This window comes from Odocoileus virginianus, chromosome 12, assembly GCF_023699985.2.
Source record: "Odocoileus virginianus isolate 20LAN1187 ecotype Illinois chromosome 12, Ovbor_1.2, whole genome shotgun sequence".
NCBI lineage: Eukaryota > Metazoa > Chordata > Mammalia > Artiodactyla > Cervidae > Odocoileus > Odocoileus virginianus.
Window position 1 is genome coordinate 67,421,816 of NC_069685.1, and position 17,667 is coordinate 67,439,482.

General features: G+C 65.7%; 1 protein-coding gene across 4 annotated transcripts; it reads left to right on the top strand.

Moving 5' to 3' along the window:
• Positions 1–5,256: 5,256 nt before the first annotated feature.
• AIFM3 (AIF family member 3) lies at positions 5,257–17,538 on the top strand. 4 transcript variants are annotated; one of them, XM_070475736.1, is made up of 20 exons: positions 6,161–6,253; positions 6,562–6,727; positions 9,939–10,152; positions 10,371–10,480; positions 10,608–10,717; positions 10,807–10,851; positions 11,078–11,174; positions 11,255–11,367; positions 11,668–11,754; positions 12,105–12,196; positions 12,289–12,419; positions 12,490–12,628; positions 12,709–12,781; positions 12,868–12,931; positions 13,368–13,444; positions 13,540–13,657; positions 15,174–15,272; positions 15,700–15,775; positions 16,233–16,337; positions 17,166–17,538. In XM_070475736.1, the coding sequence occupies exons 2-20, from the start codon at positions 6,697–6,699 to the stop codon at positions 17,203–17,205; spliced, it is 1,821 nt and encodes a 606-aa protein (XP_070331837.1). In that variant the 5' UTR covers positions 6,161–6,253; positions 6,562–6,696; the 3' UTR covers positions 17,206–17,538. The 4 variants fall into 4 exon arrangements, 2 of the variants coding, with proteins under 2 accessions (XP_070331836.1, XP_070331837.1); XR_011490815.1 differs by lacking the exons at positions 6,161–6,253; positions 13,540–13,657; positions 15,174–15,272; ... (1 more) ...; positions 16,233–16,337; positions 17,166–17,538 and adding an exon at positions 5,260–6,139 and having other exon boundaries at positions 10,660–10,717; positions 11,614–11,754; positions 12,490–12,781; positions 13,368–13,391; XR_011490816.1 differs by lacking the exons at positions 6,161–6,253; positions 13,540–13,657; positions 15,174–15,272; ... (1 more) ...; positions 16,233–16,337; positions 17,166–17,538 and adding an exon at positions 5,263–6,139 and having other exon boundaries at positions 10,660–10,717; positions 12,490–12,781; positions 13,368–13,391.
• The last annotated feature ends 129 nt before the right edge of the window (positions 17,539–17,667 follow it).

A 17,667-nucleotide genomic window follows, 5' to 3' on the forward strand; every position in this document is an offset into this window, starting at 1 on the left:
CGTTGCGTTGCTGGTCCAGCCTCAGACCCTGTCTGCGTGGCCTGTCTGTGCATTGTCTCAATAAACGTGCACCCCCGGTGGTGGCAGTCGCTCTGTGTCCGTGTGTCGTCGGCGCTGCCGGGAGGCGCCCCCCCAGCACGCCCGCACCTGCGGCGACACCTGCTGCTTGCTCTGGGCGCCCAGCCCTGCGGCCCCGACCCTGTGGGGGGAGAGGGGGCGGAAGTTCCAGGCCTGGCACCCCCGGGAGCCTGGGCTGAGCACGTCGGCGCGTCCCAGGGCAGGGCAGGGACCCGCCTGCCTGCCTGGCCTCCAGCTGGGGTTCGGGGGGCCACCTCCTGACGCCCTGCGGCCCCCCACAAGTGCCATCCCTGCACCTACGTGTGTGTCAGGAGGGCCCAGTGTCGTGGAAAAGCCTCTAGAAAGGGGCCTCCACCAGCGGGGGATCCCGGCCATCCCGCGCTGCCTCCAGGACCCCTCCCCCGGGCACGGCTCCGGTCCCAGAAGGCGGCAGGCCTCGGAGACGCCTGTCAAGTCCTTGGAGCTTCAGAGGGCACATACTGCTCCGCAGCGCAGGGCTGGGTTCCCCCGTGGCAGGAACTCTTGGCAAGTTGGCAGGTGTCAGGGCCTGGGTCCTGGCACCCCACGACGGCTCTGACTCCTGGCCCTGCTTAAGGCTTCCTGGCAGGAGGGTGAGGCCCGTGTCCAAACGGGCTGCAGAAATCGGGGGCATCCTCACCCATGCCTGCTGCCCCGGGGACACCATCAGACCAGCGCCCTAGGCTCCTGGGCTCAGAGCCCAAGGCAGGCTGTACCCCTGCCGCCTGGCACTGAAGCGGGTGGGGGCCCACTGGGGAACCTCAGCGGTCCGAGGGGGGTGGGAACCCACAGCTGCCCAATGCCTGAGACCAGCCCGTGAAGGGGGTGGTCTGCCCGGGAGGAGCTGGTGGAGCTGGGGTTTGGTGCTGAGGTCAGCAGGGGTCCCACCCTGGTGGACGCACACGCCGTCTCCCTGTTGCCTGTTTACTGCGGATCTCTCCGGAGGTGCAGAACATTCGGGCAGCCAGCTCTGTAAGGACTTCCCCATGTCTTCTCTACGGAGAGACAGCGTAGACCTCGGTCTGTCCTATCAGAGGCTGTGACTCAGAAGCACGCCTCTTCTCCCATCGCTGTGTTGTGGCCCACGAGGTGGGCGTGTTGGCACTGGGGGAGCCACCGTCACGGTGGGCGTGCAGGGCCTTTCCAGTCTCCAGCTGTCAGACCCGGTGAAGCGGCTCCTCTGAGCGGAGTATAAGGATTGCCTCAATTTACACTTTCTCCAGCGATGTGTGTGAAAACACATTTTACAAGTCTGTAGACACCTGCCTTGTTGCTGAACAGTAAATATACATTCAGAAAACTAAGATCATGGCATCTGGTCCCATCACTTCATGGCAAATAGATGGGGAAACAGTGGAAACAGTGACAGACTTAATTTTGGGGGGGGCTCCAAAATCATTGCAGATGGTGATTGCAACCATGAAATTAAGAAGACGCTTGCTCCTTGTAAGAAAAGTTAAGAAAAGTTATGACCAACCTAGACAGCATATTAAAAAGCAGACATTACTTTTGCCAACAGAGGTCTGTCTAATCAGAGCTATGGTGTTCCCAGTAATTTATGGATGAGAGTTGGACTGCAAAGAAAGCTGAGCACCGAAGAATTGATGCTTTTGAACTGTGGTGTTGGAGAAGACTTGAGTCCCTTGGACTGCAAGGAGATCCAACCAGTCCATCCCAAAGGAAATCAGTCCTGAATATTCATTGAAAGGACTCATGCTGAAGCTGAAACTCCAATACTTTGGCCACTTGATGCAAAGAGCTCATTTGAAAAGACCGTGATGCTGAGGAAGATTGAAGGCGGGAGGAGAAGGGGACGACAGAGGATGAGATGGCTGGATGGCATCACCGACTCAATTGACGTGCGTGTGAGTAAGCTCCGGGAGTCGGTGACAGACAGGGAGGCCTGGCGTGCTGCGGTCCGTGGGGTCACAGGGGGACACGGCTGAGCGCCTGAGCTGAGCGGAAGCGGTTTGTACTGGTCTGTCTGGACGTCTCAGGTGTGGGAGTTGTTGTCAGTGCTGTTTTGTTTGTTGGAGGGTTTTTTTTTTTCTATTTTGAAATTATTTTAATTTACAAATAGAAAACATCTTGGAAGACAAAAATGAAAAAAACATAAAGTTCCCTGGGCACTGGAATCAGAGCTGGTCACCACTGGGCCTGGAGACGGCAGCGCGCAGCAGCAGCAGCGTGGGGCGCGCCGGGGCCGGGGGGCCGCTGGCCCCACGGGGTTGGGGAGCCCTGGGGGCTGTGGAACTCGGGCTGTGTGGACTGACCGGCAGTGCGGGGAGGGGGGCCGGGCTGCAGCAACCCGAGCAAGCCAGGGGCTCAGAGTGAGGCCGGGGTGGGCTCGGCCCAGGTCCCCCAGCCTGGGGGTCCCCAAGCCTCTGCCTCCGTGAGAATAAGTAGCCGGGGGCGCCAGGCCCGCCTGTTTCTTGTCCCTCACACAGCCGGCCGCAGCTCGGATCTTGGCTGTGCTGTAACAGCCCCCTCCCCATGTTACCAGGGGGCCAGGTAGGCACATGGAGGTCTCCCCGGCTGGCCTTAGGTCCCCGGCAAGAGTCCACTCTGCCGTCAGAACCCAAGGCCCAGGGAGGGCGCTGCGGGATTCGGGCCGCCCTCCAGGGGGCGCCGCGCCCTCACTTTGCTGCTGGCTTGGCGAGGCCAGGCGCCTCCCGGCTCCCCTTCACCCGCAGCTCGTTGGGCAGCCCCCACTCGCTGCTGGGGCCTCGTTGGGTGCCGTCCAGGCCACCGGGACGAATCTCCTCTCGGGGCAAGGTGAGGACCTCGGGTGGCCCGAGGACCCCCACGTCCACGCGCACCACCTCAGCCGGGGCCGTCACGGAGGCTGCCCACCCGCCTGCCTTCCGTCTCCGCCTTTGCTGCCCCACGTCAGGGCATCGCCCCCCCGTCGTCCTCAGCCTCCTCGCAGCTCCCAGCCCCACCCTGAGCACCGCCGCCTCCCAGGCCTCACCTGTCTGCTGTCCCCCCAGATTCCTGGGGGACCTGGGGCACAGAGGGCTCACTGACTCAGAGATCACAGACAGATGGGGGCCCTGCACCGGAGACGCCCCCATTCTGCTCCGCGTTGTCAGCCCAGCCAGGACCCGCCCCTCACCAGCAGCCTGGCTCTGGGGGGCCCCCAATCCCCTGAGCCTTGGCTCTCATCTGTAAAATGGAGACGACAGAGAACCTCCCTCGGGCTGCGTGGAGGGTGAAGCACAGCCGCGAAGCCACAGCCGCTGTCCTCCCACGGGGCGCAGTGTCTTCCCGGCTGGGGAGCCGGGGGCGCGGGGGATGGGCCACAAGGTCAGTCCTGGGTGCAGTCGGGGCAGGCTGGATGGAGGCCCAGGGCACCCCGCCAAGCAGCACCCGTGTCGGGGCCCCTCCTGCGGCAGGAGCAGGGAGGGGTGGAACGGGGGATCCCCTGCCCCCTGCAGCCCCTGGCCCCACACCTGCCCGCAGAAGTGACCCTCGCAGGCCCTGCCCCTGCCCGCGGGTGCCTCCCCCAGCTCCCGCATCTGTAAAATGTGGGGAGATAGGCCTGCCCCCCGGGTGTCTGCCTGAGACATAAGGAGGGGCCTCCTCAGAGGCTGGTCAGCCAGGCACCCCAGCCGGCGGGGAGGGAGGCCCAGAAACGGGGGAGGTGGCAAATAAGAGGGCTCAACGCCAGCGGGCCCAGGAGGCGCTGGGCTGAGTGACAGGTTTGCTGAGCCCCAGCTTTACCCGATCACAGCACAGGCTGGACGGTCAGCACCTGGAAACTCTGGGAGGGCCCCGGAGCAGGAACAGCACCTCCAGGCTAGGGGAGAGAGGCTGCCCAGGGAGGGCTACCTGGAGGAGGGGACGCGACACACAACCAGGGTGCCCCACGATTTATAGGGACCCGGGCAGCTCTCCAGGCGTAAGGGAAGTTGGGAGAGAGACACCGTCATAAAATACAAAGTGGAAGGAGTCGTGTGTGGGGAGAGCGGGGGAGGGACGGAGCTGAGCCCCCAAAGCCTTCCAGGTGTCGGGGTCAGTTGGGCTCGCTTCGGGAGCTTTCTGCGGGAGGTTCCTCTGCCCCCACGTTGCCAGAAGCCCCTGGTTCCAAGACTTAGGAAAGAAAGGAAAGGAAAGAGGGCCGGCCTGCCGCCAGCCTGGAGTCCCAGGGGGTCGCCAGGATGCCAGGGCCCCAGACCCCGCCGGCGTCCGGGGCCGAGGCCCCCGCGGCCTGCCCCGGGCCGCCCCACTTGCGCGGCGCCAGCCGGCGCTGGCTCCCGGCTCCGGCCGCAGTGTCGCCGCAGCGCCGGCCCCGCCCGCCCGCCCGGGAGGCTCAGGCAGGCGCGGAACGCAGGTGAGCCCGCGGGGCTGGGGGCGGCGCCGTGGAGGGGGCGGCGGGGCGGGGCGACCCCCTCTCCTCGGCCTCCGCTCCCGTGACTCGCCGCCCGTTGGCGTCCGCGGGGGCCCCTATGTGTGCTGATCCCCTTCCCGGGCCGGTGGGGGTCCTGGAGGGAGGCTGGAAGGGCCTTCCCCGGGGGACGCGCTGCACGTGGAGGGGAGATGCGGCCACAGCGCTCCCCCACCTCGAGGGCCGGAGGCGGAGCTCAGACGCTGTCCCAGAAAACGAAGCCAGCGGCTGGGATGGGGCCGGGGGGCCCTCGGGGTGGGTGTGGGAAGGGCCCAGGGGACCCCCACTGAAGAACCGGCCGGAGGAGTGGGGATCAGGGCCCTGGGGCTGTTCTGGGGACACACGTGGGTCTGCAGGGGGTTAGCCCTCTGGGACTGTTAGAACCGTTTGCAGTTTGGGCAGTTTGTGGACATGGACGGCACTCTGCCAAGATTCGGGGTGCCCTCTTGGTTTGTCCTGCCAAGGGCCTTTGCTTGGTGGGGGTGTCTGGACCCGCGGGGGCGGGGGGGCTCCATGCTAGCCCGGCACATAGTAGCTCTGGGGAGGTTTCTGTCCCCAGCAAATCTTTTTCCAGGCCCAAGATCCCGGGGGTCTGGACATCTGGGCACCTGGGAAGGAGGGGACAGCCTCGACAGGCACCTGGTGGCAAGTTGAGGTCACCCCTCTTCTGGGGTGTCTGTGGCCCAGCAGACAAGGCCGGAGGTCAGGCAGGAGGGAGGTGGGCAGGGCTGAGCCAGGGCCCGGGGAGGGGCACCCGTGTGCCCAGGGAGGGGCAGGTGGGGCGGGTAGAGGCCCCGTCTTACCGACCTGCCTTGGCAGTGAGTGGGGGAAAGAGCAAGGGTGTGCCCGCATGGCCTTCAGGTGCCACCTCTCCCGTGACAGCCCGCCAGGGCGGTGAGACGGGTGCCAGGCAGTAGACGGTCCCCCCCAGACTCCCTGCAGTTCCCAGGCCTCTTGCGCTCAGGGGCCCTCCGGGGCCCTCGCTGGAATCTGAACCAGACCAAGTAGACCTCAGCTGCTTTAAACTCCAGGAAGAACTTCTGGGGGGATAAGAGTGGGGAGCCCAGTGTAGACAAAGCAGCCACAGCTCCGTCCTGGGCCCTCCGAGTCCAGCGTGTTAAGCTGCATGCTCCAGGCGGCCCACATGTGGTCCTGGGAGCTCCCTGGAGGATGGGGTGACCCATCCCCAGCCCCGCAGCTTGCAGGGCGACACAGGGCCTTCCTGGGTTTCTGTCTGTCTTGGAGTCACTAGGTGGGAGGCCACCCGGATGCCCCTACCTGCTGCTGGACCCTGGCAAGCCCTTGGCCCCCTCCCGTGTTTCCATCTGCTTTTGGGCAGAACCCCGACATCAGACGCTTTGGCAAAGAGCGGGGGAGGGGGGCGGAAGTGGGGCGGTGTGCCTGGCCTCCGTTCCCCCTACTCCGTGGGGCCCGGGCGGGCAGCCCACTTCTGTTCACAGAGAGCTGGGTTTCCCTGGGGACCGCTGGCCTGCCCCCGGCCCCGCCCCCGGCCCTCCTGGCCACGGCGCACAGGGGGAGGGGTGGACGCTGGGCCGCCTCCTGGACCCCTGCCCTGGCCCTGCCTTCCCAGATGGGCGGCCTCGGTCCGGTCCACTCTGGCACCGGGACGGGAGGCAGCAGCTGCCCTTGGAGGAGGTGGGTACCGGGGCTGCCCGCCGAGGTTCGGGCAGGGCCAGGGAGCGCTAAATGCACCCCCCACCTAGGAGGAGAAGGGAGGACCTCCAGGATGAGAAGCTCTGATCTGTCAAGGTGACCCGGGTCTGACCCCAGGCACAGTGGCCGCCCTGGAGAATGGAGGGCCCCAGGGCTCTCGGGCGGTTAGCACTCCCGAGGGCCGCAGAAATCGGGGGTTTCCTGGACCTAAGGGAGGGCCCCCTAAGGGGGGGGCAAGCCAGAGGGGAGGAGAGTGAGGGTGCTGAGCCTGGGGGGCCGGAAGGGAGGCGCGGTCCATGACGCCTCGGGGACCCGGCCCCAGCGCGGCCCCTTTCCGAAGCCCCCGGCTCCGTCTCTCTGTGTCTCTACCCACAGCCTCATCAAAGCTGCCCTTCTCCCCACAGGTCCCAGAGGCAGCTCCCGCTGGGATGGCAGCGCCAGCACCTCTGAGAGCCGCGGGGGGCCCACCCCCCCAGGGGGCATCCTAGGCCTCCCACGGCTGCCACTCAGCGCGCCCTCCCGCCCGCAGGCCCCGCGCCATGGGCGGCTGCTTCTCCAAGCCCAAGCCAGGTACCTGTTCCCTTCTCGCCTCCCTCCGTCCCTCCCCCTCTGCCTCCGAAGTAGGTCAGACCCAGAGGCAGCCGAATGCTAACGCTGCGGGCAGGGGGGTGGCTGGAGCCCTCTTTATCTGGGCCTCGGGGTGCTGGAGGTGGGAACAACAGCGGTGCCTTTCTCAGAAAGGGGAGGGGAGGCTTCCTCCTGCTGCCGGGGGCTGGGGGGCCTATCCCCCTCAGAGCTGAGGAAGGGGGCTCTGGGGAGACCCCGGCCACCGTGTGATCCAGGGCATGCGAGCAACCTCTCTGAGCCTCACCCACCCCCCCAAAAAAAAAAGCCTGAGCTCTCAAGACCACTCAGAGGTGGAGTGGACAGGTCCAGCCCTGCCATCTCTTCTGACCACTGTGTGACCTTGGGCTGCCTCCTAGGCTTCTCTGGACACACTCCCCTCTGGTGGAGGACATCCCCACCCTGCCTGGCCCAAGCACTTCCGCCCCTGCCCGCTCGCCCAGCTGCCCTTACCTGATAGCCCATGGCTCCACAACCTGAAAGCCCGCAAGCCTTTTCTCCTCTCCCTGGGCCTGAGGAGGAACCTGGAGGCAAGGGGGTGCCAGGCCGGCAGAGGGCCCCCTGCTCCCGAGCTGAGGAAACCCAGCCCTCGGGCGAAAGACATAACTGTCTCGATCGCGGCTCCCACCCGTCGGTAGTGGGCCCTGGGGTGCTGGCTGGCTGGACGCCCTGGCAAAGGGGGCCTCGCAGAGCTCCAGCCCCAGGACCCCCAGGACAGGGACGGGTCACTCTCACCGCACCAGGGGCCGTGCTCTCGAGCTCACATCCGGAGCCTGCCCCGACTGTGTGGCCTCAGGCAGGCGACGTCACCCCTCCGAGCCTCTGCGTTCTCACTGTGAAACGGGCCCAGTCACTGTGCCCCCGCTCGGGGTGGTGCGCTTGGCATGGGGCCGGCATCCAGGAGGCCCTCGCAGAATGCTGTCCTCTCCTCTGTGAGGGCTGGGCTCCCTGTGGGCTGTGGCAGGTGGCCAGGAGCTCAGGGCCCCGGCGCCCACTCGGGGCAGGTGTGGGGTTGAGGCTCGGGAGTTTCAGCGCGTGGGAGTGAGCGCGTTCGGGCCAGGAGAGTTCTCTGGGGGTCCCCAGCCCACAGGGAGACCAGAGGGAGCACAGGAGGCTTGTGTGCAGTCCTCCCTTTCCACCTCCCGGGCCCTGTGGTTCGGAGCACACGTCACAACACATCGCGGGCTCCAGGGGCCCGTGTTTCTCAGGAAGCGCTCCAAGCCCGTCCTCTCTGAGCTCAGAACTTGGGAGGAAGTGCAGGTCTCCAGGCGTCTGGCCGCCCGCCTTTGTCGTTGCTGTCGTTACACCCGTCTTCGTTGCTCTGCGCGGGCTTTCTCGAGCTGCAGCCAGCACGCTCCGCCCTCCCTGCGGTGCGTGGGCTTCTCCTTGCAGAGCACAGGCTCCAGGCCCGGGGGCTTCAGGAGTTTGGGTGCACAGGCTCGGGAGCTGTGGTGCAGGGCTTACTTGCTCTGTAGTATGTGGAATCTTCCCAGGGGTAAAACCCATATCCCCTGCATTGGCAGGCAGATTCTTATCCACTGTACCCCCAGGGAGGTCCCTGGTCACCTTCCTGTTATCAGGGACTGAAGCGACTTAGCAGCAGCAGCAGTGCTACTCAAAGGCTTTCCCTCTTTGCTGTCGCCACCAGGAGGCTCAGAGCTGCTAACCAGCTTCACCCACTGGGCATCTGCTCTCAGCTGCTGTATTATTTCCTTCAGCTGCACTGCCCCCAAGGAGGCCAGCTCTCTTCTTTCCGTTTTACAATGAAGGCATGCGCTGAAAAGGGCTAAGGGTGCCCCACGGCTCCTGCCTTCATGCCGTTCCGTTAGGCTGCATCACGAGCGCCTTGGGCCTTCTGCTGGAGGACGGGGGACGGAGCAGCGGGGCTTGGCTGTCCCCCGGGCACGCCAGGCTGCTCCTGTGAGCTCTGGTCTCTGCAGTCCAGTAACTGGTGTCAGCTGAATCCAGAGTGCTTTTCTTTTTAATTCTTCTGAAAACATTCTATCGCCGTTACATCAAGTGTGGAAAGTGAAGGCAAAAACCCAGCCCACCCAGAGGCTCCCACCTGACACAACAGCGTCAGTGCGATATGTGCGTGGGCCCTTCCCGCCCCTGGAACCAGGGGACCACGTTCAGCCCTGACTGCACCTTGGGTGGGGGGTGGGGCGGGCGCTGGGATGGAGGGCTGGGGGGTTAGGGCAGCATGAGGGGGGGTGGCCAGTGGAGGCGACCCCTGGGCTGTGTCTAGGAGGACGGGCAGGGGTGAGCTGTGCCAGGAACGGACAAGGGCCCTGGCCAAGGGGGCCGCCGCTCAGGCTAAGGCCCCAAGGAGCCAGCTGGGCTCTTTCTTTCCGGAGGTCAGGTCTGCGGGGGAAGGGCCTGGGGGCTCAGGGGCCCAGGGTTGGAGGGAGGGGCGCCCACGCTGTGCCAGGGCTCAGCGCCCTGTGCTGAGCTTTGCTCCCTGCAGCCGCAGGCCAGGAGACTGGATTATCACTGCTGAAAATTCTGTTTATTGTTCCCTTCTAATTAGAAAAATACCGGAGGCTCATGGTGGGGAATTTGGAAAATGCGGAGAAGTATAAAGAAAGTGATAATCTCCCTAAGTGCCCCCTCCCAGTCGGCCCCACTGGAAGGGGGTACGCCTTGTGCCCTCCGCATGCACTGCCTGGGTGGGGTCCATCCCCAAGGCCCCCTGCACCCAGCACCTGGTAAATAATGAAGGGTTCTCCAGCTGGCCAGAGCAGCTATCTCCAGTTGAAATTATGTAGCATATACACTTTTTTCTTTTAATTTTGAAAAAATTTCAAACCTCTGCAGACCTCGGTTACCCAGACTCACTCAGGGACCTTGACCCAGGCTGCGCCCCAAGTTTCTCAGGCCGCCCCCGCCCTCCGTGGTGGCCACGCCCTCGGGGTCAGCAGGGTTCCAGCCCTGAGCTCTTACCTGCACGCAGGTTCCTGGAGAAGGGGCCGCTTCAGGGGTGAATGCGCACTGCTGGTGCCCCTGGCTCATTTTGTTAGTGAGGAAGAAAACGCATGAGACATCACGTCGAGTTTGCCCAGGGTCCCCCCGGCACCTCCGTTCTGCCTCCTGCTGGAGGGGTGGGTGAGAGATGGGCCCGGCTGCAGGCTCACCCCAACCCGCCCCCTGCCCGCAGTGGAGCTCAAGATCGAAGTGGTGCTGCCCGAGAAGGACCGGGGCAAGGAGGAGCTGTCCGCCGGCGGCAAGGGCAGTCCCCGGGCCTACCAGGGCAAAGGCGCTGCCCGCCACTTCCATGCAGACGAGCGCCTGCCCTCCCCCCACCCCTACCCCGGCACCCAGGACTTCGTGGAGGCCGCTGTCTGCCACGTCAAGGACCTGGAGAACGGCCAGTGGGTGCTGGGCCTGGGAGGGCGTGGGAGGCGGGGTGGGGGCACAGCCTGGAAGGGGCCCACGACCAGCTGCACACCCAGCCTTGGAGGCTGCTGCTGGTCTGGGGCTGGGGGCTGCTCCCTGGCCTCTGAGGGCAGCCCCCCGCCCGCAGGATGCGGGAGGTGGAGCTGGGCTGGGGGCTGCTCCCTGGCCTCTGAGGGCAGCCCCCCGCCTGCAGGATGCGGGAGGTGGAGCTGGGCTGGGGGAAGGCGCTGGTACTGAAGGACAACGGGGAGTTCCATGCCCTGGGCCACAAGTGCCCTCACTATGGCGCGCCCCTGGTGAAAGGTGAGCTGTGGGTACCTGCAGGGGTGGGGTGGCCCATCTGCTGGCGGGGGCTCCGGGGCCGTGGGGACGGGCCCGTGGTGCCCTTGGAGCAGGGCCCCTGCTGGTGGCCCAGCCCTGCCCCCTCCAGGGGTGCTGTCCCGTGGCCGGATCCGCTGCCCCTGGCACGGCGCCTGCTTCAGCGTCAGCAGCGGGGACCTGGAGGACTTCCCGGGCCTGGACAGTCTGCACAAGTTCCAGGTGGGGCCAGGCGTGCAGTGGGGTGAGCCCTGGGGGTGCAGGGGCCGGAGCACCCCAAAGCCCCGGCCTGAGCTCCACAGCCCTTGCAGGTGAAGATCGAGAAGGAGAAGGTGTACGTCCGGGCCAGCAAGCAGGTGAGGGCATGGGGCTGGGGCTCAGGCCGAGGGAGAGACGGCGGGAGGGCCTCTGGGTCCCTGGGGTGGGAGGGAGCCTGGCGGGCCAGCCCAGGGGCAGGTGAAGGGCTTCCCCGGTGTGGCAGAGGCACCACTGGGGCAGGAGAGCCTGGCCCGCTGGGTGGGCACAGGGAGATGGCGGTGACCCCCACTCCCAGCTGCCCCTAGCTTGCTGGCCGCCCCCCAGGCCTTGCAGCTGCAGCGAAGGACCAAGGTGATGGCCACGTGTATCTCGCCAAGCGCCGGCCACAGCGGCAGCACCAACGTGCTGATTGTGGGCGCAGGTTGGTAGTGGGTCCTCGGGGGCAGGGTGGGTTAGGGAGGGGGCTCCTGACACCTGTCCCCCGCCGTCCCCTCTGCTCAGGGGCAGCCGGCCTGGTGTGCGCGGAGACACTGCGGCAGGAGGGCTTCTCGGACAGGATCGTGCTGTGCACGCTGGACCGCTACCTTCCCTACGACCGGCCCAAGCTCAGCAAGGTGGGCGGGGCGTGTTTGGGTCTGGGCGGGGCGTGAATGGCACAGGGTGGGGCCAGACCCTCGCCCTTCTGCCCACAGTTAGGGCCCCTGGGACCCGGCTCACCGCCCCCCGGGGGTCCGGGCGGCCACCCTCTCTGCTCGTGCCAGGCCCGTCTGTGGTGCCCATGAGGTCTGGTCGGCGGAGTTCCGCCCTGGAGCCTCTGTGTGGCCCGGGCTGCCCCGCACCCACCAGGCCTTGGTCCTCAGCTGCCAAGGAGACGGTGGCCGCGTGGCCCCATCTCAAGCTGGCGTCCCCGACAGTCGCTGGACGCACAGCCGGAGCAGCTGGCCCTGAGGCCCAAGGAGTTCTTCCGAGCCCACGGCATCGAGGTGCTCACTGAGGCCCAGGTGTGGACGAGGCGGGGGAGCAGGCCTGGGAGGGCTTCCTGGGCGCCGTGGAGGGCGGGCCTGAGGCCCCTGGAGGTGTGGGTGCGGCCTGCACCCCCCTACCCAAGGGCCCAGGCACCCAGGGGTGCCCCAGGGCTGGGGGGATCATAGCACACACAGGGCCCCAGGGTGGTGGGTTGGGGCCTGGGGCTGCAAGAGGGCTTTGAGGAGGACGTGGGGCTGAAGCGTGGGAGGGCGTGGCCCAGTGCGGGAGGAAGGTGCAGAGGGTGGTAGAGCTGCCCAGAGGGCCTGGCGGGCGCGGGGCGCGGTGGAGGACCTGGAGACAGCGCTCTGCCCGGCGGGGGTCTCAGGTGGTCACAGTGGACGTGAGGAGCAAGAAGGCCGTGTTCAAGGACGGCTTCAAGTTGGAGTATAGCAAGCTGCTGCTGGCGCCCGGGAGCAGGTGGGAGGGGCCCCGCCCCCGCCAGGCAGGGGGGGGCTCGCGGCAGGGGTGGCCTCGGAGCCGCCCCTCCCCCCAATTCTGGCCCGTCTCAGCCCCAGGACACTGAGCTGCAAAGGCAAAGACGTGGAGAACGTGCTCACCATCCGGACGCCCGAGGATGCCAACCGCGTGGTGAGGCTGGCCCGGGGCCGCAACGCCGTCGTCGTGGGGGCCGGTTTCCTGGGTGAGCAGCTGGGGGAGCCCGGGGCGGCGCTGGCAGGGGCGGTGCAGGGTACCAGCCTGCCCCTCCCCAGGGATGGAGGTGGCCGCCTACCTGACCGAGAAGGCCCACTCGGTGTCCGTGGTGGAGCTTGAGGAGACGCCCTTCAGGAGGTCCCTGGGAGAGCGCGTTGGCCGCGCCCTCATGAAGGTGAGCCCCCCTGGGGACCCACCGTGCTGGGCCCCCGCCTGCCCCATCCCTCCCGTTCAGCTCTCACTCCTGCACCCCCTGCCCCACCCCCACCGCCTGGCAGATGTTTTGAGAACAACCGCGTCAAGTTCTACATGCAGACGGAGGTGTCAGAGCTGCGGGCCCAGGAGGGCAAGGTGGGCCCTCCTCCACCCCCACCCCCGGCCCTTCTGCCCCCTCTCCCGTGCCCCAGAGCTGCTCACCTGCCCGCCACTCTCCGCAGCTGAAGGAGGTCGTGCTGAAGAGCAGCAAGGTGGTACGGGCTGACGTCTGCGTGGTGGGCATCGGTGAGTGGGGGGCGGGAGGCGGCAGGGAGCAGGGTCACTCCCTCTTGCTCAGTGCTGACCTCAGGCCAGTCCCTTCCCCTCCCCCAGCCTGTCTGACCATACCCACCGGTCAGGGCTCTTGGGGAGTCGGTACTTGGCCTGGGCTGGCACGGGGCATGCTTCTAGGGACCCCTGCCCAGTAACTGCGCAGACACAGGTGAGGCTCTAGCTGGCCCCTGCTCCAGCTGAAGTGCCAGTCGGGGGAGGAGGTGGCATGGGCTGGGGGGAGGTGCGGCATGCTCACCCCCACCAGGGGCTTCTCGGAGAGCTTCTCAGAGGTGGTACGTGAGGCCCGATGGGAGGCACCGGGGTCTCTGGGGGTCCACGCAGAGGGGACGGGCTGTGACGGCATGGGCTGGGCTGGGCTGCTGTGAACACAGTGGCCCTGTCCTGCCAGGCGCGGTGCCTGCCACCGGCTTCCTGAGGCAGAGTGGCATCAGTCTGGACTCCCGAGGCTTCATCCCTGTCAACAAGGTGGGGCCGTTGGGGCAGGTGGGCAAGCTGCCAGTGGGGCTGGGGGAGGACCCATTTGGGGTGCCTGTCACCCATGATCCCCGCACCCCCCACAGATGATGCAGACCAACATTCCTGGCGTGTTTGCAGCCGGCGACGCCGTCACCTTCCCTCTGGCCTGGAGAAACAGCCGCAAAGTGAACATCCCCCACTGGCAGATGGCTCACGCCCAGGGTACCGTCAGCCCAGAGGCAGCAGGGGGTGGGAGGCTGTCCTTGGGCCCTGGCCTCCCCCAGGCCCGCCCCTCAGTTGCTGCCCTCGGGTCCCGCTCCCTGGGTCCGCCATTCAAGGACTGCAGTGGCCCGTCCTGCCAGCCTCACTCAGGTGATGGAGCCAGCTCACTGCTACCTCCTTCTCTAGACCCATCCAGCATCCTCTGGGCACCCGGTTCTGCCGGCCACCGTGTCCCACCCCACTGTCCCTGCGCCAGCCTCTCCTTTCCTGTTGTCCTCGGACATCACATTCCGCAGAAGTCCTCACAAATCCGTGCAGTCACCCGGGGTGGGGGGCGGAGCTTAGTAGGACCCGGTCCAGCTCCCCACTGCATCCCCTTTAGGCAACCCGACAGACTCTGTGAACCTGGCTGCTGCCTGCAGGCCCCTGGGAGGTGGGTGGCTGGGCCTGGAAACCCTCCTCCCCCTCCCCTTGGGCAGTCACTGCACACACCTGGTCCAGGCCCCTCAGCTGCAGGTACAGCCAGTTAGCTTCTCAGAGGCCGGACGTCCAGACCCCCTGCACCCTCTTCTGTTCCCTTCACCCTCATGTCATCTGAGCCTGAAGCCCCTCTCCTGGTACCAGCCTCTGTTCAGGTCCAAGGTCTGCGGTTGGTGCTAGGTTTGAAGGAACACAAACTGCTCATATCAGTTCCGTTCCGTCGCTCAGTTGTGTCCGACTCTCTGTGACCCCATGGACTGCAGCACGCCAAGCTCCCTGTCCATCACCAACTACAGGAGCTTGCTCAAACTCATGTCCATTGAGTCAGTGATACCATCCAACCATCTCATCCTTTGTCATCCCCTTCTCCTCCCGCCTTCAATCTTTCCCAGCATCAGGGTCTTTTCAAATGAGTCAGTTCTTCCCACCTGGTGGCCAAAGTATTGTAGAACTTCAGCATCAGTCCTTCCAATGAACACCCAGGACTGATCTTTAGGATGGACTGGTTGGATCTCCTTGAAGTCCAAGGGACTCTCAAGAGTTTTCTCTAACACCACAGTTCAAAAGCGTCAAGCTTTTGAACTGCTCATATAATTAACGTTTAACCGGAAGGGTCCAGGAGACGGTCACAGACATCCAACTGCAGGGGTCCGACAGGGCCTCGATCAAACAGGGAAGCCACACCCCCTTTCTGTCTCGGGTCTTGAAGCAACCTGTCGTCCTTGCTTCCCCGGACACTGGTGCCCCATTGTCCCGCCTCCCTCCTCAGACCTGACCAGTCTGGTGAGGTGTCTGAGTCACACCTGAAGAGGTGGCCCCAGGAAGTTGGTCCCTTCCGGACCCAGTCCAGACACTGGACGTCAGTGGCCAGCTTTGGGCCCAGCATGACCTCTGCACCCGTCATTGGCAAGCAGGGGTGGGCACTCCCCATCCCTGCCCCACATATCAGGGATCCCCGGAGAGCGGGGCGGGGGAGCAGGCAGTAGAGTGGTGGCAAGGGCTCGGGGCGGAGCGCTGACGACCCCAGGACCCACAGGGCGCGTGGCGGCCCAGAACATGCTGGCACAAGAGGCGGAGATCAGCACGGTGCCCTACCTGTGGACCGCCATGTTCGGCAAGAGTCTGCGCTATGCAGGTACCAAGGAGCCTGGCCGCGGGCGGGCCCAGGTGCTGCGGAGGCAGGGCTAGGAGCATCGGGGGCGGGGCTAGGAGCATCGGGGGCGGGGCTCGGAGCACCCCGGGGCGGGGCTAGGAGCATCGGGGGCGGGGTTAGGAGCATCCCGGGGGCGGGGCTCGGAGCACCCCAGGGGCGGAGCTAGGAGCATCGGGGGCGGGGTTAGGAGCACCCTGGGGGTGGGGCTAGGAGCAGCGGGGGGTGGGGCTAGGAACATCCAGGGGCGGGGCCAGGAGCATCCCGGGGGCGGGACCACGGCGGCTGCTGGAGGAAGCCCGAGCTCGCTGGCGGCGGGACCAGATCACCCTTACAGATCCGCCGGGGGCATCGTGGGAAGGGTACTGCACGCGGACCTGGTGAAGCCACGTCCCCTCCGCCCGTCCCGCAGGTTATGGAGAAGGCTTCGACGACGTCATCATCCAAGGGGATCTGGACGAGCTCAAGTTCGTGGCTTTTTACACCAAGTGAGAGCCGCGGGGATGAGAAGCAGGGGGCACTTGGCCGGGAGAAGCGTTGCTCCGGAGGAGCCAGCTTCGCCGGGCGGTGGGCCGAAGGGCAAGGGGGCCAGCTAGGCGCCAGGAGAGGAGCACAGAGGTGGGGCACAGCCGCCCCGCGGGAGGTGGACACTTCATCTCAGGTTAGCTCTTGGAGATGGGGGTTGACAGCCTACTTTTACACTGAGGACAGTGACACAGGTAGAGGGTGGGGTCCCAGGACAGGTCTTGGCCTTGAACCCCACTGGGCAGGAGCGTCATGGGGTCCCGCGGGACCAGAAGTTGTGCTGGGCCAAGGCAGTGCCAGGTGGTCAGAGCATTCCCCCGGTCCCGAGTGAGAGCAACCCTGGGCCCCGGCTGCATCCGGGTCTCCAAGGACAGGGGCTGCTGCTGGCCAGTCCTCAGGCTCGGCCACCTCTCCCTGCAGGGGCGACGAGGTGATCTCCGTAGCCAGCATGAACTACGACCCCATCGTGTCTAAGGTGGCTGAGGTTCTGGCCTCCGGCCGCACCATCCGAAAGCGGGAGGTGGAGTGAGTGTGGGCGCTGGAGGCCCCAGGGAGGGGGCAGACGTCCCGGAGGCCTTGTTTCAAGCTGCCCATGGCAGTGAGCTGCCCCCACAGCCTCCCGGGGCTCCCGTCCCCCCATCAACCAGCTTGAAGCTCCTAGGGCTACGGTGTCATGTGGGACAAGGGTTGTGGTTTGGGAGCGGGCTGCTTATTTGTGCTCTTGTGGGTAGAAGGGAAGGAGGCCGTGTCCAGGGAAGGGTCCAGACCCTGCAGGGAAGGGTCCAGACCCACTGCCCGGGCAGTCATGGGGCCCGGGACACCCCACTGCCCAGAACACAGCCATGGAAAAACGTGATTCGCACTGCTCCTGGGGACGCCCTGACAGAGTCCTGGGGCGGTTGCTCGGGGTCTTGAGGGGCCCGGGTCAGAAGCCATCACTGCTGTAGCCTCGTCCCGGCATGGCGCCACTGGGCCTCACCTCACACTGTGGGCTCAGCCAAGCTGCAGGGCCCCACCCCCCTGCCCAGGGCCGAGGAAAGCCTGGAAATGGGGAACCAAGGGAGGGGCCAGGAATGACACGCTGTCTCCCTGGCCTTCTCTGTCTCTCCCTCTTGCCTTCGAGAAGGCTGTTTGTCCTGCACAACAAGTACGTGGGTCCTCTCCTTCCTCTGAGCCTTGCCCACCTCAGCCCGGAGCCTGCGCCCAGTGGTCTCTCCCTCTGCCCAAGGGCACTTCCCTGCCGGGCACCAGGGCCGTGCACAGCTCCCTGCTGTCTTCAAGGGCCCGCTGCTCCTGGTGCTCAGGGGGCACCTGCTGCCCGCTGCCCTCACGCCTCCTCCCTCGTTCCTACAGGACCGGTGACATGTCCTGGCTCACAGGGAAAGGCTCCTGAGTTTGCACACAACACAGGCTCGCTGGGGCGCCAGGGACAGAGGCCAAGCCCCAGAGGGCAAGTGCCAACCTCCAGTTCCCCAGGACCCCCCCGGGGCAGACCCTAAGCGCCCCCAGTGCTTGCCTTCGGCTGCCTGGCTTACCACCCCGCACCTTCCAGAGAGTCCTCTCTGGCCTCCAGGAGATGCTCACCACCCAAGGCCTGCAGTGCCGACTGATGGCTGGCAGTGGGGGAGGCGGGGTGGGCTTGCCTCTTCCTCTACTGGGACTGGTCCCCTGTGGGACCCTGCAACGTACTAGATATTATCTTAACATTAAAACGCACACGTTTGCAGATCTGTGTGACTTCCACTATACCTGGGCAAACTCTCACGAGGGAGAAAGCGGATCACGGGGGACACAGGCACGACCAGAGACCACCGAAGTGTCACACGGAGGAAGTTTGGTCTGGGAGCGCCCTGAG

Bases quoted from the DNA above. Each gene is read 5' to 3' on its own strand.
- AIFM3 (XM_070475736.1), top strand. From the start codon at position 6,697: ATGGGCGGCTGCTTCTCCAAGCCCAAGCCAG. The intron at 10,153-10,370 runs GTGGGTGCTGGG...CCCCGCCTGCAG, and splicing joins AAGGACCTGGAGAACGGCCA to GATGCGGGAGGTGGAGCTGG. The intron at 15,776-16,232 runs GTGAGAGCCGCG...CTCTCCCTGCAG, and splicing joins TTCGTGGCTTTTTACACCAA to GGGCGACGAGGTGATCTCCG.